This window comes from Thermoascus crustaceus, assembly GCF_041956765.1.
Source record: "Thermoascus crustaceus strain CBS 181.67 unplaced genomic scaffold VTN00scaffold_2, whole genome shotgun sequence".
NCBI classification, from domain to species: Eukaryota; Fungi; Ascomycota; class Eurotiomycetes; order Eurotiales; family Thermoascaceae; genus Thermoascus; species Thermoascus crustaceus.
Genome location: NW_027192528.1, coordinates 1,076,936 through 1,103,703, shown reverse-complemented (window position 1 = coordinate 1,103,703; position 26,768 = coordinate 1,076,936). Strand labels below are relative to the sequence as shown.

Below are 26,768 nucleotides of genomic sequence, written 5' to 3'. Positions count from 1 at the left end.
GACATGAACACACTCAGAGCATCGACTTACGAGCAGAGAGTGCTGACGGTTTTTATTAACATGTCAGTTAACAGGTGAAATTTTTTTCTCGTAATCCCCCGTCGCGTATCTACCTAATCCATCTACCTATCTCCCTTGCCTCGATCTACGGACCCGACGCTGCTATCCCCGCCCGTTCTGGTTATCGGTTGCACTTGGTCCAGTTTCTAGGAATGCTCTATGAATAGAATGAAATTAATAGTACATTTTTAAGAGCCCGCCGTTTTCTATTGTTCTTTCCACCTGAAACCAAGTATCAGACCACGTAAGAGAATAGCCAGGAGGTAGCCAAACCTGATCCCCCACCGAATAAAATGCAACAACTTTTTTCATCTCAACACATCTCTCATAAAACACCATGTATATATGATAGATAGCTATATGTATGTACATTGAAACAAAAAAATAATCATAACACCTCTCGCCATCACCGTTCTTCTCCTTTCACCCTCTTTCCTCATTCATCACTGCAAAAGGGATAGCATAAAAGAACAGAAAACGTAAGGATTGACTAAAAGAGAGAAAGAAAAGAATTCCAGGCTTTTTTCTTCGTTTTGAGTTTCGTCAGAATCAAGTCAGAAAAAGGCCAAATAGAATAGAACACATTAAATTTTTTTCACTTAGCGTCATTCACAACGTTAACTGGTCAGCAATTAATGCATAAAACCTCCCAGAACCCAGGCTCATAGCAGACGTCTATTGTCTATTCATCCCTCTAGCGCCTGAACCCGATGTATGTGTGCCTTTTTTTGGGTCGTGCTAGTGCGTTTTGTCCTTTAGTTCTATAGGGAAATGATGCCGCCGATGCAGCACATCTTCAGAAAATTATCGAGATTTTCGGGTTGTGTCGTCATCTTTGTTTGTTTAGAATGGTTTTTCCTTCTCCTCTGTCGGCGTCGTGTTGCCCCTCGATCTCGACATGCTGTATGGAGCCTGTAGTGGTTTGGAAAACAGGTCGTTAGTCAAAGCTCTCCATAACGGTGGGTGTATTAATCCGGGTTCAAAATTGTGATTAAAAATCAGAAGGAGACAGGTGTCTAGGCATAATTGTAACGGGTCTTGGAAAGTCGAAAGGAACTCAAGGTCTTCATACCAGGACTTTCTTCGCGTTGCATATTCTCCACGCCAGATTGCGGACGTTGCCATCAGCGCGGACAACTTCAGGAGCGAATTCGATACCAAACCTGTAAGAGAAACATTCATTAGTATCAACAAGGAATGTGGCTAAAAATGATGCGTAGGCGAACCATGATACTCACATTTGGTGCACTGCAAATACAACTCTCTTGGCATACTTGCCGTCCCGCTCAACAAGGCTGCCATACTGCTCATCCACGGTCGCAGGTGCAATATCCGGGTCGCGGTCGAAGCAGTTGCGGACGATGGGCAGAAGGGCCTTCTCCACAGCGGTCTGCACGATGCCGTGGTCATCCGCGTGGACCTCATCCTCATCGAATCGACCGATGCGGATCTCAAACGGCCTGGAGATAGCCATGACATTGTGCTTGCCATTGTGGTGGTATCTGAATTCAAAGACACCTTGTGTCCACCAGAGCTTGTCGCCCGAAAAGACCATCTCGCCGGATGCAAGATCGTGCGTTCCGCCGTCCTTGCGCTGCGAAGCGGGTACGACAACGTCACTAGCGATGAGACCCTTCTCGCAGGTCAAAGTGTCGAACGAACCCTCGTTGGTGGCGATCCATCGGCCCTGAGACGACACGCGGGTAACTTCACGAGAGGTGTTATCTGTGACCATGTACAGACCAACCCAGTCCCTCTTGCTGTGATTCAGGGGAGCTGTCCACTTGACCTTGATGGGTGCACCATATTCGAACATCAGATTCTCGGCATCGCCTCTCCGGTCAAGAGGCTTGCGGGCATTGATACCTTCCTTGCCGCTACGCCTCTCCGATTCCGCCATTGGTGATGAGCTAGTCCCTTCGATCTCCAGAGAGTAGTCGCGAAGGTCGTAGCCAGCGAGGTCAGGCTCGAGGCGAGAAATGGTGATCCGAGCAGGGTACTTCTGGAAAAGCTCAGTGGTATCCTTGACAATAGTGTTGACCCCAGCAGCGAGCTTTGGTCGAGCGGCTTCCACGAGCTCCTCGACGAGTTCGAAGGACTCGTCAAAGATCTTATCCACGCTGCCGTGAAGCTGCTTCAGTGGAGGAGGCAAGGTCTTCTTCAGACTTCTGACCAGACCAGCATCCTGTCGCAAGCTTCTACCGTAGAGTTTCTGCATGTGTGGGCGCTCAACCAATTGGATAAATCCCAGGCTCAGGATGTGACTGAGCAAAGCGAGGAAAACAATAGCCTTACTGCTGGTGATCAGGACCGCGCCCCAAACACCAGCCAGACCGAGGACACGTTCAGGGTTGTTCAGGAAACGGTAGATGCCCTGGTAGGTCAACTTGGACGACGCATCAAAGAAGAAGTCTCCAAAGAACCAACCGAATTCTCCGAGAGACTCATAAATGCTGACTGCCGTCCAGATCTGCAAGGCAATAAGACCAGCTCCCAGGACATGCTTCAACAACACCAAACCGTAGCCCCAGTCGACCGGGAAGGAATACATCTTCCAGGCAGCGGCAATAAAGCTCGCGTAGCACAGGGTCATGCTTAGATGGTAGGTGCCTTTCCACTGCCGCCACGCTTCATCAGGGGTTTCGCCGAACTTAACAAAGTGCCGGGTCCACGCCTTACTCTTTGATTGCCGGTTAAGGAGATAGCCGATGCCAACCGAGTACCAGATTCTCCAGAGGGCAGCGTTGAGTACGAAGAAGAACTGGTAGATCGGGGTTGAAGGTGTCAGGGCAGTCAGGGCGAACATGAGCAGTTGAATGAGTATGATAGACGAATCCGTGATCCGATACAGATCCAGGTTGTGCAGGCCAAGTAGGTTGTGGGTTGATGGTGGCGGTTGAGACGATGGTACTGGCACGGGGGGCAGGTTCTCGCCGGAGATTGATGGCGCGTTGGGCGTTTCAGACTCGTCAGATACCGCGGAGACAGGCTCTTGATCTGTAGTGCGTTTGCGGGGTGGAGGGGCGTTGTATGTCTTCTCAATGTGAGGGTTCTCAACAAACACCAAGAAAGCAAACTGTGCTGCATGTGCGATGATTGAAATGAAAAGCACTTTGTAGCTGGCTGCCATCAATGAAATGCCGTAGTAACCAGCATAGCCGACTGAATACATGGGATGAGGCGCCATTTCGAAGACGCCGTCGAATGTCAACTCTTGGTCAATGAGGAAAAAGAAGTCTCCCCAGTACCACGCGAAATCCTTGACAACCCTGTGAGCGTCGAGTTTGACCCACAGGTTGAACAGAACAAGGACGATGCCTGCAGTCCAACGCAGGACCGTCATGCCCAGGCTTTCGCTGGCAGGGTGACCTGAACAAGCAATTGCAAACAGGCAGTAAGAGGTAAAGTCACACATCAGGATCAGATCAACGACACGCCTAAATACAAGCCAAGTGTTGTATTCAATTGGTGCTTTTTCAAAGTTGTAGTCCTTGGGGATCTTTGTTTCCAATTCGCGCTTGATCAGCTTGTACAGTTCTGGGTGTGGGTTCTTGCCCGTGGACGGGTCCACGAAGATCTTTGTCTGCTCTGCCCATCGGACCAGCGTCTTGTGATGCGATTGAATGTGGAGGAGCCAACCGATGCCGAAATTGTAGGCGGTACGCCAGAAGAGGTAGACGGCTGCGAAGACGGGTACTCTCGCCGACGATGGGAGGAGCCAGAGGGAAACAATATGGAGGCCGAGGATTGCCAGAACGACGATGTCGGACAGGTTCTTGGGTTCAGTTGGGGACAGGAGCTGCGTGACCATATCATGGGTCTGGGGGACGGTAAATACTGTCGCGTGCCACCACGTTAGCACGCTGACCTTTCAATGGCATCATGGATGACGAGAGACTCGCGTTCCAGGCCATTGAAAGCGGAGAAAAGAAAAGCAACGGTCGATATGGACGTGCAGAACCATGCTCGAGGGGGAAAAAAAAGGACAGGATACTTACTGGTGCCGTCGGGGGTCCTGCCAAAGGTCTTCTTCTTGCCATCTTTGTCGACTTCTTCCGCTTCCGCCTTGGCCGTGAGAGCTGCTGGGAGGGTAGCATCTACGTGCTGCGAGGCCACACTCCTCTCACGCAGCCCATCGGCCTGACGATGAGCTCCGGTCGAGAGACTGCCGTCCATGGTTGCTTGCAATTGAGCCAACGATGGAAGGGAGCAGGACTCGAAGCATTTGAAGGAAGAGAGAGGCCAGGAACTTTGGTGGATTGGCTTGTGATTGTGCCCGTGCGCTAGATATAATAGTGCATAAGTCGGTCAAGGCGCCATACGAAAATAATGCTTGGACTGCCCAGCAGCTCAACGGACTCTCAACGTCTCGAATGACGACGTTCGTTGGCTTTTTCCGCCTGGCCGCGACGAACCACAGAGCACGGTGCTTGGTGGTCCTGGTGGAGACGAGAGAAACGGGAGCTGTGCAGGGATGTGTGCAGAAGCGCGTGAGAGCGTGCCCGGCTCGGCGACCTCGAGCGAAGCCGGCGGAAGTTGGAAGAAAAGGCCGTCGTCAGGGCCCGCCAAGGGCGTTGGGACAAGCACTTGCCGAAGCCCGCGACGGGGAAAGCTCTCCAGATGCGGGGGAACGCCCGCGATGACGTCCGTGACATTTTTTTATCAAGGCCACAAGGCACAGGGGACGAGACAGGAACATCGACCAGGCGAGCACAGGTGGTGCGGCAACGGCGGATAGCTGCGCACGGGGCCCTGCATCGACCGGGATATGCAGTGGGTCGTGACGAGCACGTTTGAGGTACGACATCTTCCGTATATCTGTCAGATAGTATTTTTGATAATTAGCCGCGGACGGGGATCGACGCCCGTCGCCAGTCGCTTTCTTCCGTCTCGGATCCCACGACCGCCTGCGGAGAAACCGTCGAGGAACCGTCCCAACTCTGTGCTAACCTCTGCTCATGCAGCGTCCTCGGCAATCCATCCATAATTGACCCGGGAGCATCCGGACAAGACATCGCTGGCTAAGCCGAAGTGTTCTTGGCTCTAGCATAGCAGTTTCAATTCAAGGCTGGCGTGCCGTACGCGATGCGCAGTATGTCGTCCAAAGGCGTCGATGATCCGCTATCCCTCAAGACTCGCCGATGTCGATCATTTGCTTGACGTGGCTATCTCAGGAGACCTTTCTTTCCGTCTTGTCCCATCTCTTGTGTGTACAGCAAGATGTGGTTAATATAGTTCATTGGAAGAGATTAGAGCATGAAAGCAATCGAGTAACTCCAGAAACTGTAGAATGCTTTCAATCTGGTTATCTACCTAGGCAATGATGAGAGCCTTGAATGGTGCTGTGGATGAAAATAAACCAGCAAGAAAATAATTAACAATCTTTTACGGATAAAGCCACTCTTTCGACAGCTGAAAAAATCCACATAGCTCTTTATCTGATCCCACATGGCGGCATGTGGGGTTGGGTGGCATCCCTAGACCTAGCAAACACATGGATAAAAGAACTGGGATTCCATGTTCTGCGAAGAGACTGATCTAGATCTTGGCGTTTTGCATATGCATCTGCGTGAAGGTCCTTCTACGGTCTAGAACCGTCATATCCGACAGTTATTCCCATGCTTGCAGCTCTACATCTACTGATATCGTCAACCAGATTCTATGACCGGGTAACACGTAGAACCATATACTGTGTAGTACGGATCAACCTGGAAAGACAGCACCCGGCAAGTCCTAGCTAACCTGAAAGCCGAAGCTATGGCTTGCGCATTAGCATTCAGCGCTCCATAGATGCGGTTACTTTACCCGGGCGGTGATTCGCAGAATTTAATGACTGGCGCTGTATGTCCCTCCGCGGGGCACGGCCAACGCTCCGACTCGGCGCCCGCAAAAGGTCACCGCCCCGCCCAGTCGCCACAGCTTGGTTTGTCATCCCACTACCTCTTCAGCTATGCAGTCCAGGAACGCTGGCGATCATCTCCTTTCATGACTGATTGTCTCAAGACCACTCTCTTTCTCGTAACATCCTGCTTCTGGCAAGGTTAGACCTTCTTGGCCCGCTTTCTGCACATAGATCGCGAACATGGCGCCTTCTCTGGAGGAGCCGACCCCGGCTTCGACAGCAGCTTATCTCGCCGCTCCAACCAAGGCGGCTCCGAACCTCGTTGCGCCTGAACCAGGTACGTTCTACGAATGCCACAATTTCTACGAGCAGCATACTGACTAGATTATTAGAGCACTGTCCCGGTCCTGAGTCCGAGCAAGCAGGAAAGGGCGACGCCTGTGCTGGCTGTCCCAACCAGTCCATCTGCGCCTCTACACCCAAGGGCCCCGACCCAGACATCCCTTTGATCACGGCGCGTCTTTCTGGAATACGACATAAGATCCTCGTGCTGTCCGGCAAAGGTGGAGTCGGCAAGTCGACCTTCTCGACCCTGCTCGCCCATGCTTTCGCCTCCAACCCAGACTCGTCCGTGGGCATCATGGACACCGACATCTGTGGACCCTCGATACCGAAAATGATGGGCGTCGAGACGGAAACGATCCACGTGAGCAACGCGGGCTGGAGTCCCGTCTGGGTGACGGACAACCTGGGCGCCATGAGCGTGCAGTTCATGCTGCCGAACCGGGACGACGCCGTGATCTGGCGAGGTCCGAAGAAGAACGGACTCATCAAGCAGTTCCTGAAGGATGTGGAGTGGGGAGAGCTGGACTATTTAATCGTCGATACACCCCCGGGGACGTCGGATGAGCACCTGTCGGTCAACTCGCTTCTGAAGGAGTCCGGTGTGGACGGTGCAGTCCTCGTGACCACGCCCCAGGAGGTCTCGCTGCTAGATGTCAGAAAGGAAATCGACTTCTGCCGCAAAGCCGGAATTCGGATCTTGGGCCTGGTGGAGAACATGTCGGGCTTCGCTTGTCCGAAATGCAAGCACGAGTCGCAGATCTTCCGAGCGACGACCGGAGGCGGAAAGCGCCTCGCCAAGAAGATGGGCATCCCATTCTTGGGTGCTGTGCCGCTTGATCCCCGAGTTGGAATGGCGTGTGATTTCGGAGAGAGCTTCGTGGACAGCTACCCGGACAGCCCGGCTTCGATCGCGATCAAGAAAGTTGTGCGATCGGTTGGCCAGATGGTCGGAGAAGACCCGGATAATGTCCTTCCAGAGAACATGGTAGCATGATTGTCTGGTTTTCCGACGTTATGCCCTGGACTGTTTTTGTCTTCTTCTGTATATAATTTTATTCTTTCAGCGGTTGTATCTGGGTGGCGACGACGTTTTTATGGGTATCCTGTTTTTGAAGATTTGTATGGCGTTTGGGCAGATATTTTACCTCGATACCAAGGTCTATCGAGTCTTAAATAGAGGGATAGCTGTTTTAACTTATCCTGATATTTGTCCTCGAAGAAAGAAACTCCAAGACGGAGATCAGATGGGATGGATAGTGTTAATATCAATCAATAAGTTTCAGGTCCTTTTTTTACCCGATGCTCCTTGTCGTTGTTGCAGTCCCCCCCCCCCCCCCTCGAGGACTGTGCACTCAGTAGTAATATAGTAGAGACTCAGGTTCCGTGACATTAGTATCTTGGAGTGAGGTAGAGATCTAAGCCCAAATCTGGAATAAAGTCAACGACGTGAAACATCCAGTGATTAGCACCTAAGTAGGGGTGAAAAGACGGGGCGTTTCATTTCAAGGTGAAGGAGGCTTGAAGAGGAAGTAGATACCGGCGCAAGAAAGGGCTGTACTATCATACAGTACGTCTTAAAGGAGCAATCTACCTACCTCGCCCCTTTGTGAGGTCGCAGAAAGAGCGGGAGCACAGCCATAGTTGAGAGGGGTAAGTGAAGCCAGGGCTCTCGGTTGTAGCAGAATGGGGCAGTTAGGTAGGTATTTAACCTACTGTATAGGGGCTACCGTTTCAGCAAGGACCCCCGCTCGGTCCAGATATGTAAGTACCTAACAGACAACCGTGCTCCTGGCGTGATCCATGAATCTCGGGTTTTAGATATACGAAGGACAAACAATTTGCACGGTCTATTTTACAGCAGAATCGATCATAAGAGATTAGGTGGGAACAAAATTTATATTAATAATTATCGGATATGGAAGTGCGCCGCAGCAACCACGGATCCGTTTCAAGGTCTTTCAGCCATACCTCCCGTCTTAGCCACATCATGTCCTGCATAAAGGAAGCCTCGTCACCTCCATACTCCTCGAGATGGCCACGCTGCATGTTCATCTTCTCCCAATCGGTCTTCTTGATCTCTCCACGGGCGACTGCCTGATGGAAGTCATACGAGCAGGGTTCGTGATCTTTGGTTCTATTATGGCCCCCATAGCTGCCCCCGTGAGCCTGGCCGGCGGAATCTTGTTGCTGCTGTTTATGTTGTTGTCGTCCATCATATCTCTGGTGGGATTCGCCGTCGCTGCCGTCCTCAAGATAACTGTGTTCGTTCATGTCAATTACAGCCGCACAGCTCCCTATAGCAGCCAATGCTCCAGTCGATGAAAAGAATAAGGCCTTTAGTATTGACTTCAACAGACTGGATGCTCCGACCACTGCAGTCAACACGTTCGGGATCTTCTCCATCAGCCCGTCCAGTGACTTGAAAGAACTCAAGTCAAACATGAAGTCCGAAGCCAATTGACACGCAAGAGTTAAGAGCGGCCCGACGACCGGAACGCAGCCGAGAACGACTCCAACAACGCCGATGATCACCTTCGGCGCCCAATCTGGATCACCGTCCTTCCGGTGGTCCAGGTTCAATCCTGAAAGGTCAGAGATAACCTTCTCGTAGTGAACGCCATCTTTCATCTTAATGGTGTCTCTCGAGCACTTAATGTCGGGGAAGGAGGCCTGGTCACAGACCCCGACGAATCTGTAGATCTTTTGGTAATCGTCTGCTGGCCGCTCATCAGGCTCCAGGAGGCAGGAATAGATGTGCTTGATGTCGAAGACGACTGTGTATTTCTCCTTTCCTCGCCAGCCGTATTTCTCATCTCGCGGAAAGAAAACTGGGGGACCATCACTGTCAACCCTATGCAAGTGAACCCCCCGTCTTCTGACTTGCAGCTGGAGGTACTCGCTGAAATTGGGGTTCTCGCCCGAGATATACTCCTTGGGCAGATATATGCCACGAAGCGGATAGGTCAGATCGAGCCAGAGATACTTCTCGTCCTCTGTCGGCATGGGTACTGGGATGAACTGAACATGTGTCTGGCGACACTTGCCCTCCAGCATATGATAGTCCTGATCGGGTTGCAAGAGGAATGACCTGCGAATTTTATCGCGTTCAGGCCCAAGCATTGCTGTCATGCAGGAATAGCGTATGTGTGCAGGGTCCAGAGGGGGGTTGTCCAGGACCTCATATCCGGCACGGTCATGTCTAGGAACCAATTTCAAATCTTGGGCGAAATAAGTGCTATGATAGCTGGCGTTTGTGACGACTTCAAGCAATATATAACTGTAGAACTCCTCCGGATCGAGGGGATTAAACATGGGGGCGAGAGAACGATGGCAAAAAGCTGCCGTACCCTCGGGTTGCGCAAATACCATTGCTTGCCTCAGCAATTCGGTCCAAAAGGAACAAGCACGCTGGTACTGTGCAAAGAGGTAACGGCGAAGAATTCGAAGAGAAGGGGACTTGATATCTGAGCCAGATCCAGTCGATGAGCCAATCTTTTTAACGAATCAGGTAAGTACTTTTAAGGGTCTTGGTAAAGGGTAGGTAGATACCTAAGGAACTAACCAACAACACCTGCCTGTAGGCAATACAATATCCACATCAGACCCAGAAGACCTGAACCTGAAAGAGCTAAAGTTCATCATCATGGTCTCTGACGCGGCAGGCATTGATAGGTGGGTTGGCGAACATACACTTGGCGCGGGACGTGTTGTAGGCCTTAGACGCTTGTTGCCGGTTCAACGAGTTGTTGATAGAAAACCTATTTGCACACTTAACCGAGAAATCGCCTTCCAAGGATCCACCGTCAAACAATAACTTCTCCCTGGTCTTCAGATGCAGTAGACTATGTGTATACTTCTCAGCCGCGACGATCTAAAAGTTACCTAGTTGGTTTAAGCAGCTTTAGCTGGTATTCATCACCGCTGGGCGTGGGTGGTCAATGTCTGCTACTCTGCCGCATCTGGATGATCAGATGGCGGACCTTAATTGCAACTCAGGAGCCCATAATTCTCTGTTTGTACTGTCAAGTCATTTAGGTAGCTTATGCAAATAGGGGTATCTTTCCCTGCATCGCAGACCTCAACATCCAGTCAAAGAAGGCGTAGAGGATGTAGACCCGATCGGGAGATCTCCGCTATACCACCAAATCTGGATCGGATCGGTCAGTGGTCGGATGTGTATGAACAGCTACCTCCAGCCACTTCGAACACTTTGCGATCCAGGTCCTCACACCACGGATCATCTCCAGAAGTCCGGTGATGATGGCAGTCAGACACACGAAGATGTCACTTGGAGGCTGGATGACTCAGATCGAAATATGAATGCAAGTAGACTGCGTACACTGTAAGGGGTAATATAGAGACGAATTGCATTGTTATCGTAGAATTATCTACAGATAACTTTCAGAATATATTAATGCCACTGTTACAACCTGGGTAGCAGAAACAACAGAGATCAGACCCTGTGAAATCGTCAAGTAGAGATCTTGATCTGGATTTAGGACAACATGAAACCTTCAGTGATGTAGGTGAACGATGCAAGGTTTCAGGATGAGGGTTGGAGGAAGTATAGTAGTATTAGTATCCTGTTAGAGGAGCACCGCCAGGTAAAATCAGGTCTCTCGCTTGTGGCAGACGACACCTGGCCACCGTTTCAGCAGGGCCGGACGGGGCGCCGTCGATTCGCGGGTGGCGCTGGAAAGAACCGCTCGGCGCCTTCGGCTCCGCGTTTCAGGATGGAGACGTCGTCAACGCGCGAACTGCAGATATCAATCATCAACGCTGCCCAGCTTGTACCCCTGGTTCTGACACCCGGGCTGTCGTGCTTCGCACCCACTCGTGGCCATGTCCTCGACCATCTGCTCCCCACAGGGACGACGCACCCGGGGTTTGAGCTCTTGGAGCGCTCCCGTAACGGGGCCTGCCCTACGAATGCTGGCCCACTGCCCAGACAGAAGCTCTCCAGCCTGCCAGTGAACGAGAGAGTGGCGTTGAGATGGAGAAATGCTGCGTACTCGTGCTGAATCAGGGGACCTGGGAATTCTCAGACCGTTCTGAGAACCGCTGTACAGTGGATCCGACTGTGTTCTCGACTGTCTCCGGCTCCCCGCCTTTTCTTTTCTTTTCTCTTGTCTCTTGATATGTAGGCGAACCCCCGTCGTCTATGTTCGTCTATGTCTACAATATTCTGTTTTCTTTCTTTCTTGCCCTTGGACCTCTGGGAGGCCTTCACCTCCGCTTCTTTGTTTCTTTTTCTTTCACAGCGTCGAGTCAGGACTCGACCCTCTTCCGTTCTTTCACGGCCGACTTCTTTGTTAAGAAATACATATTTTTTCTTTCTTGCATTTAAATAGCAGACGAATTCTTTCAGACTGGCCTGTGGCTGTTTGTTTCGAGGATTAGTACACCATGCAATTTTTACAATCCTTCATTTGTCTCCTTGTCTTCTTTACGTGTAGTGCACTCTCTGTGCCGACACGACCCCAGCGGAAAGGCAGGTCCTTCAAAGTCGGCCGGATACGTCGTTCTGATTACGTCCCGTTCGGTCCTGCGGCTCTTCGCAAGGCGTACAGCAAGTACGGCATCACTCCGACGCAGTTTGGTCTGGATATCCTCGACTTTGAACCCATCAAACTGAAGCCGTTCGACTCCGAGGCTTCGCGGAATGTATCTGAGCCGGACCAGACGGGGGCCGTGAGCGCCCAGTCTGTTCAGGATGATGCGGAGTTCGTCTCTCCGGTAATGGTTGGTGGGCAGATGATGGTAATGAATTTTGACACGGGATCGTCAGACATGTATCTTCCCCTGACCATTTATTGTCTTGTGGATATCAAGAATGACGGTGATATGCAGGTGGGTTTTTAATACGCAGCTCGACGAGAGAAGCACCCAAGGCCACACTGTCTTCGACCCGGCAAAATCCGCCACTTTCCAACCGATGGAAGGCGCTAGCTTCAACATTACCTATGGTGATTCGTCTTTTGCTGTTGGCGGTGTGGGCACTGACACTGTCAATATCGGTGGAGCGACTGTGACGAGGCAGGCCATCGGGCTCCCAACGCAAGTTTCACAATCGTTTGCTGAGGATACCGCTTCCAATGGGCTGGTTGGCCTTGCATTCTCATCGATCAACACAATACAGCCCCAGCGACAGAAGACCTTTTTTGAGAACGTAGCCCCGGACCTTGATGAGCCCGTTATGACTGCGCTGTTGAAGTCGGACGGTGTTGGGGAGTACGAGTTTGGAACAATCGACCAAAGCAAGTTCCGAGGTCGAATGGCAAATATCTCCATTGACAACTCAAATGGATTCTGGCAGTTTGAGTCCGCGCAGTTCGCCGTCGGTCGAGGACCGCTCCAGCGGATCAGGGCGGCGCCTACCGCTATTGCTGATACAGGAACTACGCTCATGCTGGTCAGCCCTGAGGTCGCGGCGGCATACTATGAGCAGGTTGAGGGTGCTGTATTTGCTAACGTCGCTGGTGGCTTCATCTACCCTTGTGATTCGGCGCTCCCCGATCTCTCCGTCGCCGTTGGCAACGCTAATCTGGCTACCGTCCCGGGGTCATTGATCAACTTCTCGGAGGTAGGCACTAACACCACTAATGGCCAAAAGAGTATGTCTACTATTTATATACTTTGTTGTTGGAAAGAAAAGTGTGACTAACTTGCTCCCTTAGTATGCTTTGGAGGCGTTCAATCGAACCAGGGCTCCGGTTTACAGATCTACGGAGATGTGTTCCTCAAGTCGATGTTCGTCGTCTTCGACCAACGGGGGCCGTCGCTCGGACTCGCGTCTCCTGCGAGATAGAGTGCATGGAATCGGCGATGGTTGTTGATGTCTCTGTTACATCTCCCGTGTACATCATGTGCGCTGGTTTGTATTTAATCTACGTGTTTTTGCATGGCGGCATTTCCTAGCCCAGCATTTGATACTTCATATCTACTACCTACTACATTCTAAGACCTAGAGTCATGTTATGAATGCATGCATAGATGGGCCGTATGCACATAGTACTTGGTCATACAACACGAATAGGCATGGCAATACCTTCAAGAATCAACCGTCATAGAGCTGCGTAAACGAAGGTTTCTGTGGCAGTAGATCTGTATATCCCCCGACATGCGGCGTGTCAGCGCAGGTTCGCTTAGGCCGAGTCATGCGTGGGCCGCAACCCTAAGAGCAAAAAAGTTACCGCGATCCAGCTCGCCTCAAACTGCAGCCCGCATTCCACGAGAGACTCGCCGAAGCAGAGTGAATCCGGCCTTCTTCCGCGAAGAAACTCCCCGGATTGACCTTGCAGAGCGTTCTTTCAGCTTTCCGCTGCCCAAGCTGACGCCGTTCGCGAGCTTACTGCGGGCCGCAGTGACCCCGCCGCTCTTTCGACCATTGACGTTGACATCAGTCTTCAGATCTTGTCCTGCCCCTCCTCTCCCCCTCCGGACCAGCGAACTCCCCCAACTCGCTCGCTACCGCTTGATCAGCACCAAGATGGCTACGGCTTCAGCGCCCCAGACATCCCTCCTCTCTCTCCTCTATCGTTCCTACCCTGCCGCCGTCTCCCCGGACGCGACGGAGCCCGACCTCCTCCATGCCACCCCCAAGATCTTCACGCACAACACCTACTCCGACGCTGAGAACGCGGAAGTCCAGAAATGGTTGGCAACCATTTCCGACCTGACGGCTGCCTTGAGCAAGGATGACAAGGCCGCCGTCGCGACGCTCCTCGGTAACCTGAACTCCCATCTCTCAACGCGGACGACCCTCCTGGGCACGAAGCCGTCCGTCGCTGATATCTCTGCCTACGCGCTTCTGGCTCCGCTCGTGGAGAAGTGGACTCCTGAGGAGCGCACGGGGGAGAACGGCTACCACCACATTGTGAGACATATCGACTTTGTGCAGAACGGGCAGCTGTTCGGCCTGCGGATCCCCGAGGAGGAGAAGATCCGCATCAACCCCGACGAGGTTTTGTTCGTGCCGAAACCCGTCGAGAAGAAGAAGGAGAAGGCTGCTGCTGCGGCGCAGGGCGCACCCGGGGAGAAGCCGCTCGTCGTTGGACAGGGCAAGCCGGAGAAGGCTGAGGCGGCCAAGGGAGCCGAGCCTGCCGCTGAAGGGGCAGCGCCAGCCCAGAAGAAGGAGAAGAAGGAAAAGAAAGAGAAGAAGGAGAAGCAGCCCAAGCCTGCTCCTGCACCGGCTGCGCCGCCATCCCCATCCCTCATCGACCTGCGTGTCGGTCACATCCTTCGCGCGATTAACCACCCGAACGCGGATTCCCTCTACGTCTCTACCATCAACTGTGGCGATGCTCCCGGCACCGAGAACACCTCCGTGGACGAGGAGACTGGTCTTACAGTCCGCACCGTCTGCTCTGGTCTGAACGGCCTCGTCCCACTCGAGGAAATGCAGGGCCGCAAGATCGTCGCCGTCTGCAACCTCAAGCCCGTCACCATGCGCGGTATCAAGTCCTGTGCAATGGTGCTGGCTGCGTCTCCCCGCGTCGCCGAAGGCGAGGACTCGCACGCCGGTCCCGTCGAGCTGGTCAACCCGCCGGCGGACGCTAAGGCCGGTGAGCGCGTCTTCTTCGAGGGCTGGAGCGAGGGCGAGCCCGAGAAGGTGCTGAACCCGAAGAAGAAGATCTGGGAGACTTTCCAGCCCGGTTTTACCACCACGGATAACCTGGAAGTTGCGTTCGACAGCACGGCGGTCCCGGCCGTGGCTGGAGAGGCTAGCGCGGGTAAGCCTACCGTCGGAAAACTGGTTACGCAGTCTGGAGGTGTCTGCACAGTGAAGAGCTTGAAGGGTGCCACGGTCCGGTAATCCAGCGGAGAGGAAAAAGAAAGCATAAAATACCATCACGGGAAACGGGGCAAAATGGAATGAACCAAAATAGGACGAGTTGAAGTGGGTAAAAGAGAAAAGAAAAAGGATCAAGATGATGTATTGAAAGTAGGCCATCATTTTCCTCCATTCTCGACGGAACAAAATAGGCCTGCCTGCCTTTCTGTCACTCTGTCCAAGGGAATCGCCAACGACAGATGAAAGAGAGAGAAAAAAGAACAATCCCATAGATACCGACCTATCTATCCATCTACCTACCTAACCTATGTACTTCAATCATGTCATTATCACACCTCGTCTGTCTTACTTTTATTCCCATGAACAAACCAAGCATACAATACCGTAAATACATTAATTGAAACGAATCGAATGATATGATATGAAACAGAGGCTTCGATAATTTGTCATAAGAATGGTGCATTAGGTAGGTACCTGGTTAGGGCGGCACCTTTGTCCTTTACCAGGAAACTTAACTAACCAACTTAATATCACACCACAACTTTCAAGCCAGTTACAGAGCAAATGTACCTAGTATGTCATGCGTTGCAAATTGACCAAACTGCTCGTGGGCATCTGCTTATATTAGGTAAGCGAAAGCAGTGCAAGTCTCGACCTGGTCGGTATCCAGGATCCTACCTTAGGTGGGTAGTCCTTTGGCCCTGTAGGCGAGGGAAACGCCATGCCTAAATACTCCTCGGGTAGCGATCAGCCGTGAATCATTAGATCTTATTATTATTCTTCTTCTTCTTCTTCTCCCTCAGGGTATAAAATTTCTAAATACCTAGGTACTGAGGTAGGCTACCTAATATTTTGTTTGCTCGACCCATGGTTACCTCAGGCCTCTGGTCTAATTTCTGGAATTACATAGCCAAGGCATATCATAGGCAGAGATTGCCACATCCAACAATATTGTTGTTATTTAATTATAACAATTCAGGTCTACTTTACTATTATAAGTGAATTTAACTAACATGATCATCACTTCAGACATAATATTATATACTATACCCTCTTTAAGCTGCCTGAGCATATCAAGGAACTACCTAAAGGCTTGTCTATACTACACTATGAACCTAACCATACCATACCTATATACAATTAGCTCTGACAAGATCTCCTTTCTGCTTTTAAGTTGTCGATTCTGCGATGTCAAAGTGGAGTCCGAAGATGCAGGCTTTACAGCCTTGTTTCATTTCATTTCATTTCACGATTCGCCCGACGATTCATCTTCATAGTGAACGAGAAAACATCTCATTGCATCGCCTGACAGAGCGAGTCGAAAGCTATACCGTCAAGCAAATCTGGCGCAGCCAGTTCGGGTGCCACTGCCATTGCCAGTGCAGTTAGCCCCTCTATGACGAACTCACAGTTGAATTCATCGAATGCCGGTTCACCATCCAGTTTCCACGATATGTCAATGTTCATGTAGTTCTGGTACGGTTCTTTCTCATTGCCCAAGGCGGAACCTTGTGATATTTTGTCAGCTGTGTTTGTTTTCGAAGCTGGATGGGATGACGGCCATGGAAATAGACTTACTGACATGGTCCGGCGCTGAGCAGATTTTTCCTTTATATCCACACGCTGGCTGTATAGGCATCATCTGCCTTTTAACCGGGCCACTAGGGCAGCCTCCCTCCAGCGTATCCCGCGCATCGGGAACTCCATAGTCCACCACTTGCAGGATTTGGATGCTGCCCGCTCCCACGACGAGACAGCCGCAGCGAGCATGCGGTCCCGCTCCTTGGTGCTGTTGTAGGCACTGTCTGTGATGGTGTATTTCAAGTCCATTTGAGAGTTCACACCGTTGACGACGGTCGGGACCTTGTCAATGGTAGCAGGGGTGGTCGAGTCACACGCGCGGGCGTCGTCCGGGCAGAGGCCCGGAGCTTCTTGTACATGTGGAGATCCTTACTGCCATTGCTTTTGTCTGCATCACCGATGGGCACTGAGTTGTTCGACAGCCATACCGTAAATGTGGGCTTGGGCGTGGACGTCGTGCCCGTCGTAGAGGCCGTTGTGGTCTGTGTAGGTGCCGGACACTCTCGTTTGAGATGTGACCTGTTCGAGTCTGGACTCCTCTTGACTCGCCGGGGGGCATTGGCAAATTTTTTGTGGTAGTCGATAATGTCGCCTTAGCTTTTCTGACGTCTTCCTCGAGATCGGGTGCTCTCAAATAGAGGGACCGGACGATCGGTGTCGAGCACGTTCTCCGCGGCAGATCCGAGTCCTCCAATCTGCCCGTCGATGATTTTGTCGGCCTTCGACAACTCGTCCTCGCCCTTCTCGAGGCTGTCCATCCACTCCTGTATGTGCACTTTTTGACCTTTGCCCTTGTATGAAATCGGGAAGGCCATGGAGTCCAGCTTCCCATTTGGCTTCGGATCATCTTTCTCACCCGAGCAGAAATTGCTATCGATGCTGTCGGTTTCGGTTAGTGTTTTCTTTGCTTCCAAACATTGCGGGCACTCACGCAACGTTTTCCCCCTCATTCCTGTAACAGGCCAGGATCTTCACAATATCATAGAGGAATTTATCATTGAGACCGTGCGGAATCCCGGGTTTGATCAGCTCAAACATCTTGGCAAAATTCGTTCGCGGCATAATCGATGTCCGCATTTTGGGGCTTGTATCGGGTTGAACTTGTTCAGCTGACTTGGCGTAGGAGAGAACCAGTAAAAAGAATCCGAGGGCATCGTCTTTGACGCTGTCCTGATTGAAGTCCTTGAATCTTGGAAGAATTGCGGCCTCACCCAGACAAAGTTTTTTCTGGTGTAGCTGATACTAGTGGGTAGTAGAGTGTCTTCTTCGCCCTTCTTTGCCTTTCCTATGAGGTCGTTGATAGATTCCAGAGGCATGGGTGCGGTGAATTGGCGAGCCCAGGTGAATTTTTTGGGATTGCTTTGCCTTTTTGGCTTTGATACCAACCAGGGATTGCAGTTGCTGCCGTCAATGTTGACTTCACCTCTGCCATTCGGGGCGTTCTCATACGGATTCCAGGAAGCCTGCAAGAGAGCATGTCAGGGGGAGCTCTTGAAGCTCAGATGTGTGCCTTACCAAGTCAGCGGCCACTTCTTCCGCAGCTGCTGCTCTACCTGAGCCGATCTTGATTTTTTTTTGCCGTCCAGGGTATACTCGGCTTGCACATTCCCCGCAATATTGCTGGTGGTATCCACCGTAAGAATCCAATCATGGCCTTGTTTGTCGTTGACTGCCTAACCTTTGGTCTTGATGGTGTCCATTTCCACCTCGGGGGAGCAATTCTTGTTCTCATCCACCTTCCTACTGGTAAACTGAATGTTGTCAGTCTCAAACTCAACACCAAGACCGGGCGATTTGGGATCGGCGCATGAGTCATGACAGCAGCAATGACTCGAGAAGAGAGAAGCAAGAGATATGTGAGGTCCGTTGCGAGCTGCTTGGGGGGTAAAGATAAGAGATACATGATGAAAGCCACTGGGTAGAGCCGAGTGATTATCTTCAATGGACTTGCCGTGATGGCATTTCGTCTCGATGAGAGAAGTCATCCCATAAGTATTCTGTATTCAAGCAGATGTCCACCGAGTAAGACGGACAACCATCTTCATGGCCCCCATTTCCTAATTTACCAACAATTGGACCTTGCCAGCTGCATATCTGCCTTTGCAATGTCGGTGACAAACGGGGGCAGTACCCTGCCATCGTTTCTGTTCTGACAATAGTAACAATGGGCCGAGCTTTTGAGGTCCAGAAAGTCTTGCGATGACTTGAGGACAAATGGCTTTGCGGACTGTTGAAGCCATTGTTAGTGTTGTGATGGCACACAGGTTGATGATCAATGGCGGATGGGGCCAGCGCTTCCCAGAAGGCTGTGATAACGACTTCCAGGTATGGCTATGGCTAGTATGTGCTGTACAGCCTCACAAACTGATAGAGATAGTGACAGACAACATCTGGTGCCGAGGCGCTTGGTGATCTCCCAGCTGTGCTTGTTTGGCTGTGTCGTGGGGTAGCTGCAGACTAATGCATATCAATGTCTCCTCATCACTCCCAAATTCCCCGCGTTTCTATTCTTGATTCCTCCGCCCCCAAATCTGTTCATTCTACAGCCGGTGTCGCATTTGAAAACCGGTTCTCGCTTTGTTCGCTCCCCTCCTCTTCCTCCTTGTTCCTCTCTCCAGCACCGATGAGCCTGTTCCGTTCGTACCGCCATGGAATCTCGGTCGCAGCAACAACTCCGCCCTGGGACTGTTCTTTAGATGTCACTCCCGACGGAGCTTGTCACCCATGTTTTTTGTTGGCTGCCTACCTTCTCTGATGTCTTTAATTTTGCTGCCACTTGCCGTGACCAGCAGATCTGGACGGACAATGCGACCCTCATCTACAACCACGTTGCCCCCAGGTCCATCGAGTGCAGGCGCCATGCGCGCAACCTGCTCGCGGATCAGGGTGGTGCAGCCGCCGATTCTCCCATGTTGTCCGTCCGCGATGTTCGACGCCTGGTGCAAAACTCGCGCATTGAGGAAAAGTCCATCGCCCAGTTTAACAAAAACATCGTCTGCCATGTGAGGAGTAAGCTCCATCCATATTCCATGTCTTGATGTTTTAAGAAAATATATGTCTCATGTGTGAGCAGCCGGATTTCGGGCTAATAAATACTATGGAATGGAAGACCACCCGCCATGCATGACGCCGACAGAGCGACTTCGCTTTATCCGTTCCTACTATCAATTCTGGGGCCTAATGATCCTCGATCCGGATACAAGACGACAGAGGCTCGACAATATGCTCCTGAAGCATCTATATGAGGTGCATGAAATGACTTTCCCTGAGGATTTTACTTGGAGATGAGACAATTCCCCCTGCGGCCCAAGATGAGCGCGACTATCGCGAGCTGTTTGTGCAGACCTGGCAACAAGACGAGCGTACGTATAAGCGAATCCACAAAAGAGAGGCCTACTATCGCAGCAACCATAGCATCGACGATGGCTTTTCCCAGTTCTTTGTCCTGTTCGACCATGTTCGGGAGGAGTTGAAGGATGTGGTGTGCGGCAATCTCGCTGGTGCTCCCAGACCAAATCCTGTTCCTGAAGAAGCCGCCTGGGAGGATACTTCAGATGAGGATGAATAGGTTTAAATTTTTTTTCCTTGAAGAAGAAAAGTGCATTGGCACAATGGATAGAGCTGCGAAATTAGATCAATTTGAACAATGTACCTACCTTATCTAGTGAATTCAGCAACATAGTGATGCACAGAGAGCAGGACTACTGACCAGCTATGAGCAAGTTTTTATATACCAGGTAGGTTATATGTATATATATATATATATATATATATATATGCAGTGTGTGTTGTATCCATATTTCATGTGGCAAATTGCTCCAGATCCTTTGCATCCAGTCAACCCACACAATAAACCCATTATTTCTCCATTCCCTTTTCCCCTAGGATATGAAATCTCTAGATAGGCCATTTTCGTTCAGTCATGAAAAGGTCCCTGGTCTCTTTTTTTGGAGAGTCGCCAAGGCATGAGTGGAGATCGCCACATCCGGAAAAAAACTTTTAATACAGATTTCGGACATTTCTTTTCCACGAAGAAATGCGCCAACGGAATGCTGATTCGATCTTGTCTTTATTGGCATCTGCGAGAGTAATAGAATGTCACCGAAGCGAAGTTTCTTCAGATTTTATATGACTATTAGACACGCAGCTTCAACCAACGAGCCGGGCTAGCTCAATCGGTAGAGCGTGAGACTCTTACAGCCCGATCACTGGAAAACAGTGACCAAGCGGAATCTCAAGGTTGCGGGTTCGACCCCCGCGTTCGGCTTTTGCCATTTTTCATCTTTTTCGCCCTCTTTTTTTCTTCCATCGTCATGATAATGCCTACCTTACATATAGGCACATACCCACGTCTCCTCCAGACCTTCATGAATACACCTCCGGCCGCATCTCCGCCCCAACGAACCCCCATCCCATCCCATCACCGGGGAAGCTCTCCTCGTCACCCTGGGCCACGAGTTCAGCGGGACGGTCGAAGAGGCAGGCGCGGGAAGTGACGCGGGTCAAAGTCGGGAATCGGGTCGTGGCCAAGCCGAATCTGTATGATGGGATGTGTCCGGGTTGCCATAGGGGCATGTTCAATTGCTGTCGGAGTCTGGATTTTATTGGGTTTAGTGGTGAGATTTATCCATGTTTCCTCATTCTTTCCCTTTTTATACCTGAATTAGGACTGGTAGGTCAGTATGTACGTAGCATGGATGAGTATGTATGACTTAGTTTCAGTGCTCTCTTTCTGAATGCAATATGTTCCATTTGATTTGAATGCGGTTGCATAATAAGAAGGTGAAAACGACTCATTCAACCCTATCGTTGTAGAACCCTCCAAGTCAGTATATACTAGGCTATGGATTAGTACAGGGAATAATATAGAGCCAATAGGCTCTGTAGGTCCCTGAACTCAGCAGAGCGGGTGTGGGGGCAGAGGAAAAGAAAGCAATACTCCAGGGCCAGGGAAGAATAGCTCAACCCTGGAGGGGAAAAGTGTCAAGTGTTAGAAATACACGGCTCGATTTAAGATCCGACACAATAGGGCTCAGGATCTGTAGTCACATTCCGGATGGCGGTGGCTTTTGATGGACAGAGAACACTAGCTGGGTTCCCAGATCAGTGCACTAGGATAAAGGAAGCAGTGTCCTTTATTGCTGGCGCTTTGAATGAATGGACTTGAGACGCCGTAAGCAGGTAGTGCGGAGGCTTCGTGACACCAGGAAAGAGGAAGTATAGATTAAGTGTATTTCGCTTGTCAATTTCTTGTCATTTTCTCTCTTTTCTGAAAACAATATCTTGAACATTGCCAGGACGAGGAATAATGTCAGAGAATTTCATTTCCCTTAGTTGAAACTGCATGTATGTGTACTTTGCACTGTATATCCATTGTTACCTATTACGGGGTACAGGCGCAAGCGTGCAAGGACAGGGCAGTGAGACGCCACGTGTCTGGGTCCGGCTCAAGCCCGCTGGCCCAGTGGTTCCGGTATAGTGATTATTTTTATCATATCGTGCATAGAACAGACATGGATAGCGGAGCCCGTGGCTTGCTGACCTACATATCGCGGTACTGCGTAGACATTCTTCATGAGCGTCGAGTTCTTGGCTGTTTACGATCCCGTCTGTCGGGATTTCGGCAATGATGCTGCATGTGTTGTTTTTCTTTCCTCATTTTCTTGGTCTTTGGTGACACCGGCGCCATGTTGGTGGTAGTATCTGCTGCCCAGAGGGGTCAAAGCTCCCGGTAAGAGTAAAAATAATGAGTTGTCTCCGTTCATCCCACTACAAGGTTACTTGGGTAGTTTAGTCCATGCGGTATTTATAATTCACCAGCCAGCCGGTTGTGCTTCCATGTGAAATGTTTCATCGGGGGCGAAATTCTATTACCAGCTCAGTGCAGCTGAGAGATCATCAGCCCCGGAGATGGAGACGGCTTAGGCGATATGAGCTGTCGTAAATTTTCCTTGGCCAAAGGTTCGACGGTGCTTCAAAGACTGGAGGTTCGTCTCTAAGTGTTCGATTAGCTCAGATCCAACAAAGCCTTTTGGGGCTCAGATCACGACGATCGCTCTCTTGGTTTCTATTCCAATACGTCGAGTGGAGCAGGCCCTCAGCCAGATTGGCTGTTTGCATCCGGGGGCTGGACCCTACGGCCTACGCCCCGATCTACTTCCCGCGTCTTGATCATTGATCTACTTTTGTCTAGGCCGCACTGTCTCAGGCCGTCAAGCTGGGAGATCTTTTGGTGTCGGATCCTCCGCTTACTTGGTGTAGTCCTACACATCTGTGTCCCTTTCTTTTATTTTGTTCGCCAAGCATGCGCTTGTAATACGCTCTTTATTCTTCCTGCCCTCGAGATGGCTACCCCGCTCATTGGAACAGTGATTATCACCGGAGGAAATGGAGCCCTGGGATCTGAAGTAGCAGTCGCAATTGCGAAGACGCAGCCTTTCGTACACTTGCTCCTTCTCGCACGGGATTTACACGCGGATGGCGTCGAGAATGTCTCCGAAAGGATACGGCTGGTCGGACCACGGTCTTTCGAAATAGCAAAAGTTGACCTCACCAATTTCAATTCGGTGATTACGTTCGCTCTGAATACGGTGGAGAGGGTCAGGCGAAAGGATATCCCACCCGTTATTGTCCTTATCAATTCCGCCGCCGTATCGTCGTACATATCAGATGCCCCGACGCAAAACGGTTACGACCCCGTTTATCAGACGAATTGTCTATCTCCGTTCTTGCTGACGGTCAGCTTGCTTGAGGCATTTCGGGCAGGCGATGGGTCATTGAATGGTGGGGCTCGAGTGATAAATGTTGGGTGCTCATCGATATCCCATGGCAGGTTGGACTATTTCGACAAGAAGATGATTAGCGAAAGAGATAAGCCAGGCACCCCGTTAGGCGCGAAGGAGGGAAAAATTAGGTTCGGCAGCAGTAAACTGCTGATGAGCGCCGCAATGTATGCGTTGCGGCGGAGTCTGGTAGTGGTAAGTTGAAACAAATTGGGCTCACATCGCACCGCGAGGGCTGACCGACTTGCTTTCTTCCCAGAAGGGGAACATTTCGCTGAGCATCTTTACACTCGACCCTGGAGAATTAGCTGGTGAGAGTCACCTGTCAACCACCACCCCGGTGTCGGTGAAAATTGCACGTCAGACGCGGTCAGGTCTCCGTCCGTTTTTGCGACTATTTTCCAAGAGTGCTGTCAACACGACAAACGTGCCGGCGAAGGTGATTGCGAGAATCGCATTCCAAAGGCACACAGTAGAGACCTGGGGAATAGAGCGGTACTATATCCTGGATAATGAGTATGAAGCCAAATCCGTCATCGAGGTACTTCGAGACGGGCCGCAGACGGAGAAGCTGCTAAGAAAGATAATGAGACAGGTGGAGATGGGGATGGGAGCGAAGACGTTGAAAGTGCCCCCCGAGAAGCATGGGCGCCACATCCACATCGTTTGAGTCGTCCCTTGCACGATGTTTTGCATGGGCGGTGGTAGCATCGGTAGCATCGGTTCTGGGGCTGGCGTAGACGGAGTCTTTTCAGATAGGGCCATTGGGATTGAAGCAATACAGGACCAAGACTGCATCCAGGCGCATAAAGGACGGGAATGTCCTCTTTCCAGAATTATCGGCTCCCTGCGTAGAGATAAGAACTCGTGGTGTTCCGGATGATGCAAGATGAAGTATCCAGCGATCCTGCTGCAAGCGGGCTGGGGAGCCGGATCCGGGCGGGAACATCGATGATGCGGGCGTCGTCCGTATGGGGTCCAGCGACCTGAATGTTCCGGACCACCAAAAAGGTCTGGCCTGAGGCCACAGGCGTCACTCGCCTTCCCGCGACCCTGCCCCATATTAATTGCCCCTTCTTCACTTCATCTTGCCGCTACTCGATACTAATTTCTCCACCTCCTGCGATTATTTCCTATTTTTTCCCCTCATTGTCCTTTTCGCGATCCGCGGGCGCTTGCGCGTTTACCAGTGGGGATCGGGCTGTCAGGGGCGAGCCCGTGGCCTCTTCTCCAAGCAGGCACCCTGAGACGGAGATTGCGAGACATCCACTGAATCCCTTGCGACACATGCTGTTGGTCCTGGAGATATGAACAGGCACAAGGCCTTCGCAAATGGCTATACCGCCTACCCTCATGGGGAGAGCGGTACCTTCTCCATATCTCCTCACAGGTAAGTAGTTTTACATTTCCATTGAAAGACAACTCAGACACTGTATCTCCCGTTCTGACATACCATAATACTGGGACAGATTCCAACCGCGCTCACAGCCTGCGCTGAGACGGCGAAAACAACTGATACAGCGACTATGTCTCCTCGGCGGAATTTCCGTTCTCTGTCTGTTTCTCATATTTCCCTCCTGGCGAGCCGCGATTCTTCCCACTTTGTCCTTAGGTCTTCTCTCGTCCACCGAAGACTTTCAACTCGAAACAGTTCGCTATTATGATCTATCCAATGTGCAAGGCACGGCTAGGGGCTGGGAGCGCGAGGAGCGAGTGCTTATGTGTACGCCATTGCGAGATGCAGCCGCCCACCTGCCCATGTTCTTCTCACACCTTCGTAACTTCACGTACCCTCATAACCTAATAGACCTGGCGTTCTTGGTTTCGGACTCGAAAGACGGCACCTTGGAACTGCTGTCCAGCATGCTTGAAGAACTCCAGAATGACCCGGATCCTAAGATGCAATTTGGCGAGATCTCGGTCATTGAAAAGGATTTCGGACAGAAAGTGAACCAGGATGTGGAGAGTCGACACGGGTTTGCTGCTCAGGCCGGGCGAAGGAAGCTAATGGCTCAGGCGCGGAATTGGCTTCTGAGCGCAACCTTGCGTCCGACGCACAGTTGGGTCTACTGGAGAGACGCAGATGTCGAGACTGCGCCTTTTACTATTTTGGAGGACCTCATGAGGCACAACAAGGACGTCATCGTACCAAGTGAGTTAGTCCTACTGGATACCCCCGATTCCAGAGCTAATGAGTCGCTCTCTTTTCTTTAGACGTTTGGCGACCACTTCCCGATTGGCTAGGAGGAGAACAACCGTATGATTTAAACTCGTGGCAGGAATCAGAAACTGCTCTGGCACTCGCAGATACCCTCGATGAAGATGCTGTGATCGTTGAAGGCTATGCTGAATATGCGACATGGCGACCACATCTTGCATACCTTCGTGATCCATACGGTGATCCTGATATGGAAATGGAGATCGACGGTGTCGGAGGGGTCAGTATTCTGGCCAAGGCAAGGGTTTTCCGATCAGGTGTCCACTTCCCTGCTTTCAGCTTTGAGAAACACGCTGAAACGGAAGCGTTTGGCAAGGTAAGGACTCTGGGTCCCGCTATTGCTTTTCTTTACGGCTTTAGCTGATGCATGAATTCAGATGGCGAAGCGTATGAAATTCTCCGTTGTCGGTCTTCCACACTACACTATCTGGCATCTTTACGAGCCTAGTGTTGATGACATCCGACATATGGAGGAAATGGAGCAGGAGCGGAAGGCGCGTGAGCAGGAAGAGAAGGAAAAAGCTGAACGGCAGAGGAGAATCAAGGAGGAATTTGAGGATCCCACAGCGGAATGGGAAAAGGATGGCGCAGCCGTCCAGAATCTGATCCAACAGGAGAAGAACAAGGCATTGAAGGAGGAAGAACAGAAGGGTTCTGAAGAAGGACCTGCTGCAAAACCAGAGAAGGTCCCACCAGAGGAGAAAAATGACGAAGAAATAAAGCGATGAAGTTCAGGCTTTAGACATTTCTGTGAGTCTTTTTCCTTCTGAATTCTCATGCTACGAATAGTCACGATCGGCTCTCTTAAGTTTCCAGCTGGGCTGGACTTGAATAGATGTTTGTTTTAGTCGTAATACATTTACTAATCCGATATTAGTCAACTTCCAAGTGGTCTTTTCTTACTCATTCTATTCTATCTATGATTTTAAATAAACCAAGGGTGAGGGTGGGGGGGCTGTTGTGTGAATCGGGCCTTGTTGGTAGCTCGACGGGGCTTGTTTGATACCATGACTTATTACCTTTTCAGATCTTCCTTCCCTGTTATTTTCGACGAGGATGCTCTACCTTTATTGTATTCCATTTTGCTGTATTTTGTGAGCGGACTTTTCTGAAACTCAGACTATAGGAGGATCGCGAACATTGGGA

At 50.9% G+C, this 26,768-nt stretch overlaps 12 protein-coding genes and 1 non-coding gene across 13 annotated transcripts; 8 read left to right on the top strand and 5 right to left on the bottom strand.

Annotated features, from left to right (window-relative positions):
* Positions 1-903: 903 nt before the first annotated feature.
* Positions 904-4,236, bottom strand: VTN00DRAFT_3917 (uncharacterized protein; the record flags this gene model as incomplete). The annotated part of the gene is made up of 4 exons (XM_069430287.1): positions 904-972; positions 1,133-1,223; positions 1,299-3,897; positions 4,059-4,236. The coding sequence occupies 4 exons, from the start codon at positions 4,234-4,236 to the stop codon at positions 904-906; spliced, it is 2,937 nt and encodes a 978-aa protein (XP_069289438.1).
* A 1,906-nt stretch (positions 4,237-6,142) lies between these two features.
* Positions 6,143-7,241, top strand: VTN00DRAFT_3916 (uncharacterized protein; the record flags this gene model as incomplete). Its single annotated transcript, XM_069430286.1, has 2 exons — positions 6,143-6,239; positions 6,295-7,241. 2 exons carry the CDS (start codon positions 6,143-6,145, stop codon positions 7,239-7,241), a joined length of 1,044 nt encoding a protein of 347 aa, XP_069289437.1.
* Positions 7,242-8,146: 905 nt separating this feature from the next.
* VTN00DRAFT_3915 (uncharacterized protein) lies at positions 8,147-9,559 on the bottom strand (the record flags this gene model as incomplete). Its single annotated transcript, XM_069430285.1, has 1 exon — positions 8,147-9,559. The coding sequence occupies one exon, from the start codon at positions 9,557-9,559 to the stop codon at positions 8,147-8,149; it is 1,413 nt and encodes a 470-aa protein (XP_069289436.1).
* A 1,193-nt stretch (positions 9,560-10,752) lies between these two features.
* On the top strand, positions 10,753-11,268 carry VTN00DRAFT_3914 (uncharacterized protein; the record flags this gene model as incomplete). The annotated part of the gene is made up of 2 exons (XM_069430284.1): positions 10,753-10,769; positions 10,827-11,268. 2 exons carry the CDS (start codon positions 10,753-10,755, stop codon positions 11,266-11,268), a joined length of 459 nt encoding a protein of 152 aa, XP_069289435.1.
* A 385-nt stretch (positions 11,269-11,653) lies between these two features.
* On the top strand, positions 11,654-13,055 carry VTN00DRAFT_3913 (uncharacterized protein; the record flags this gene model as incomplete). The annotated part of the gene is made up of 3 exons (XM_069430283.1): positions 11,654-12,039; positions 12,098-12,861; positions 12,925-13,055. The coding sequence occupies 3 exons, from the start codon at positions 11,654-11,656 to the stop codon at positions 13,053-13,055; spliced, it is 1,281 nt and encodes a 426-aa protein (XP_069289434.1).
* A 312-nt stretch (positions 13,056-13,367) lies between these two features.
* On the top strand, positions 13,368-15,062 carry VTN00DRAFT_3912 (uncharacterized protein; the record flags this gene model as incomplete). The annotated part of the gene is made up of 1 exon (XM_069430282.1): positions 13,368-15,062. The coding sequence occupies one exon, from the start codon at positions 13,368-13,370 to the stop codon at positions 15,060-15,062; it is 1,695 nt and encodes a 564-aa protein (XP_069289433.1).
* Positions 15,063-16,679: 1,617 nt separating this feature from the next.
* On the bottom strand, positions 16,680-18,607 carry VTN00DRAFT_3911 (uncharacterized protein; the record flags this gene model as incomplete). Its single annotated transcript, XM_069430281.1, has 8 exons — positions 16,680-16,972; positions 17,051-17,161; positions 17,230-17,501; positions 17,554-17,787; positions 18,009-18,085; positions 18,138-18,175; positions 18,301-18,373; positions 18,524-18,607. 8 exons carry the CDS (start codon positions 18,605-18,607, stop codon positions 16,680-16,682), a joined length of 1,182 nt encoding a protein of 393 aa, XP_069289432.1.
* A 550-nt stretch (positions 18,608-19,157) lies between these two features.
* Positions 19,158-19,642, bottom strand: VTN00DRAFT_3910 (uncharacterized protein; the record flags this gene model as incomplete). The annotated part of the gene is made up of 2 exons (XM_069430280.1): positions 19,158-19,312; positions 19,369-19,642. 2 exons carry the CDS (start codon positions 19,640-19,642, stop codon positions 19,158-19,160), a joined length of 429 nt encoding a protein of 142 aa, XP_069289431.1.
* A 291-nt stretch (positions 19,643-19,933) lies between these two features.
* Positions 19,934-20,190, top strand: VTN00DRAFT_3909 (uncharacterized protein; the record flags this gene model as incomplete). Its single annotated transcript, XM_069430278.1, has 2 exons — positions 19,934-19,984; positions 20,059-20,190. 2 exons carry the CDS (start codon positions 19,934-19,936, stop codon positions 20,188-20,190), a joined length of 183 nt encoding a protein of 60 aa, XP_069289430.1.
* A 592-nt stretch (positions 20,191-20,782) lies between these two features.
* Positions 20,783-20,889, top strand: VTN00DRAFT_t80. The gene has a single exon. It is a non-coding gene; the product is annotated as a tRNA-Lys (tRNA).
* A 98-nt stretch (positions 20,890-20,987) lies between these two features.
* Positions 20,988-21,197, bottom strand: VTN00DRAFT_3908 (uncharacterized protein; the record flags this gene model as incomplete). The annotated part of the gene is made up of 1 exon (XM_069430277.1): positions 20,988-21,197. One exon carries the CDS (start codon positions 21,195-21,197, stop codon positions 20,988-20,990), a length of 210 nt encoding a protein of 69 aa, XP_069289429.1.
* A 1,769-nt stretch (positions 21,198-22,966) lies between these two features.
* VTN00DRAFT_3907 (uncharacterized protein) lies at positions 22,967-24,074 on the top strand (the record flags this gene model as incomplete). The annotated part of the gene is made up of 2 exons (XM_069430276.1): positions 22,967-23,599; positions 23,664-24,074. The coding sequence occupies 2 exons, from the start codon at positions 22,967-22,969 to the stop codon at positions 24,072-24,074; spliced, it is 1,044 nt and encodes a 347-aa protein (XP_069289428.1).
* A 637-nt stretch (positions 24,075-24,711) lies between these two features.
* Positions 24,712-26,350, top strand: VTN00DRAFT_3906 (uncharacterized protein; the record flags this gene model as incomplete). The annotated part of the gene is made up of 4 exons (XM_069430275.1): positions 24,712-24,794; positions 24,874-25,556; positions 25,619-25,938; positions 26,000-26,350. 4 exons carry the CDS (start codon positions 24,712-24,714, stop codon positions 26,348-26,350), a joined length of 1,437 nt encoding a protein of 478 aa, XP_069289427.1.
* Between the last annotated feature and the right edge of the window lie 418 nt (positions 26,351-26,768).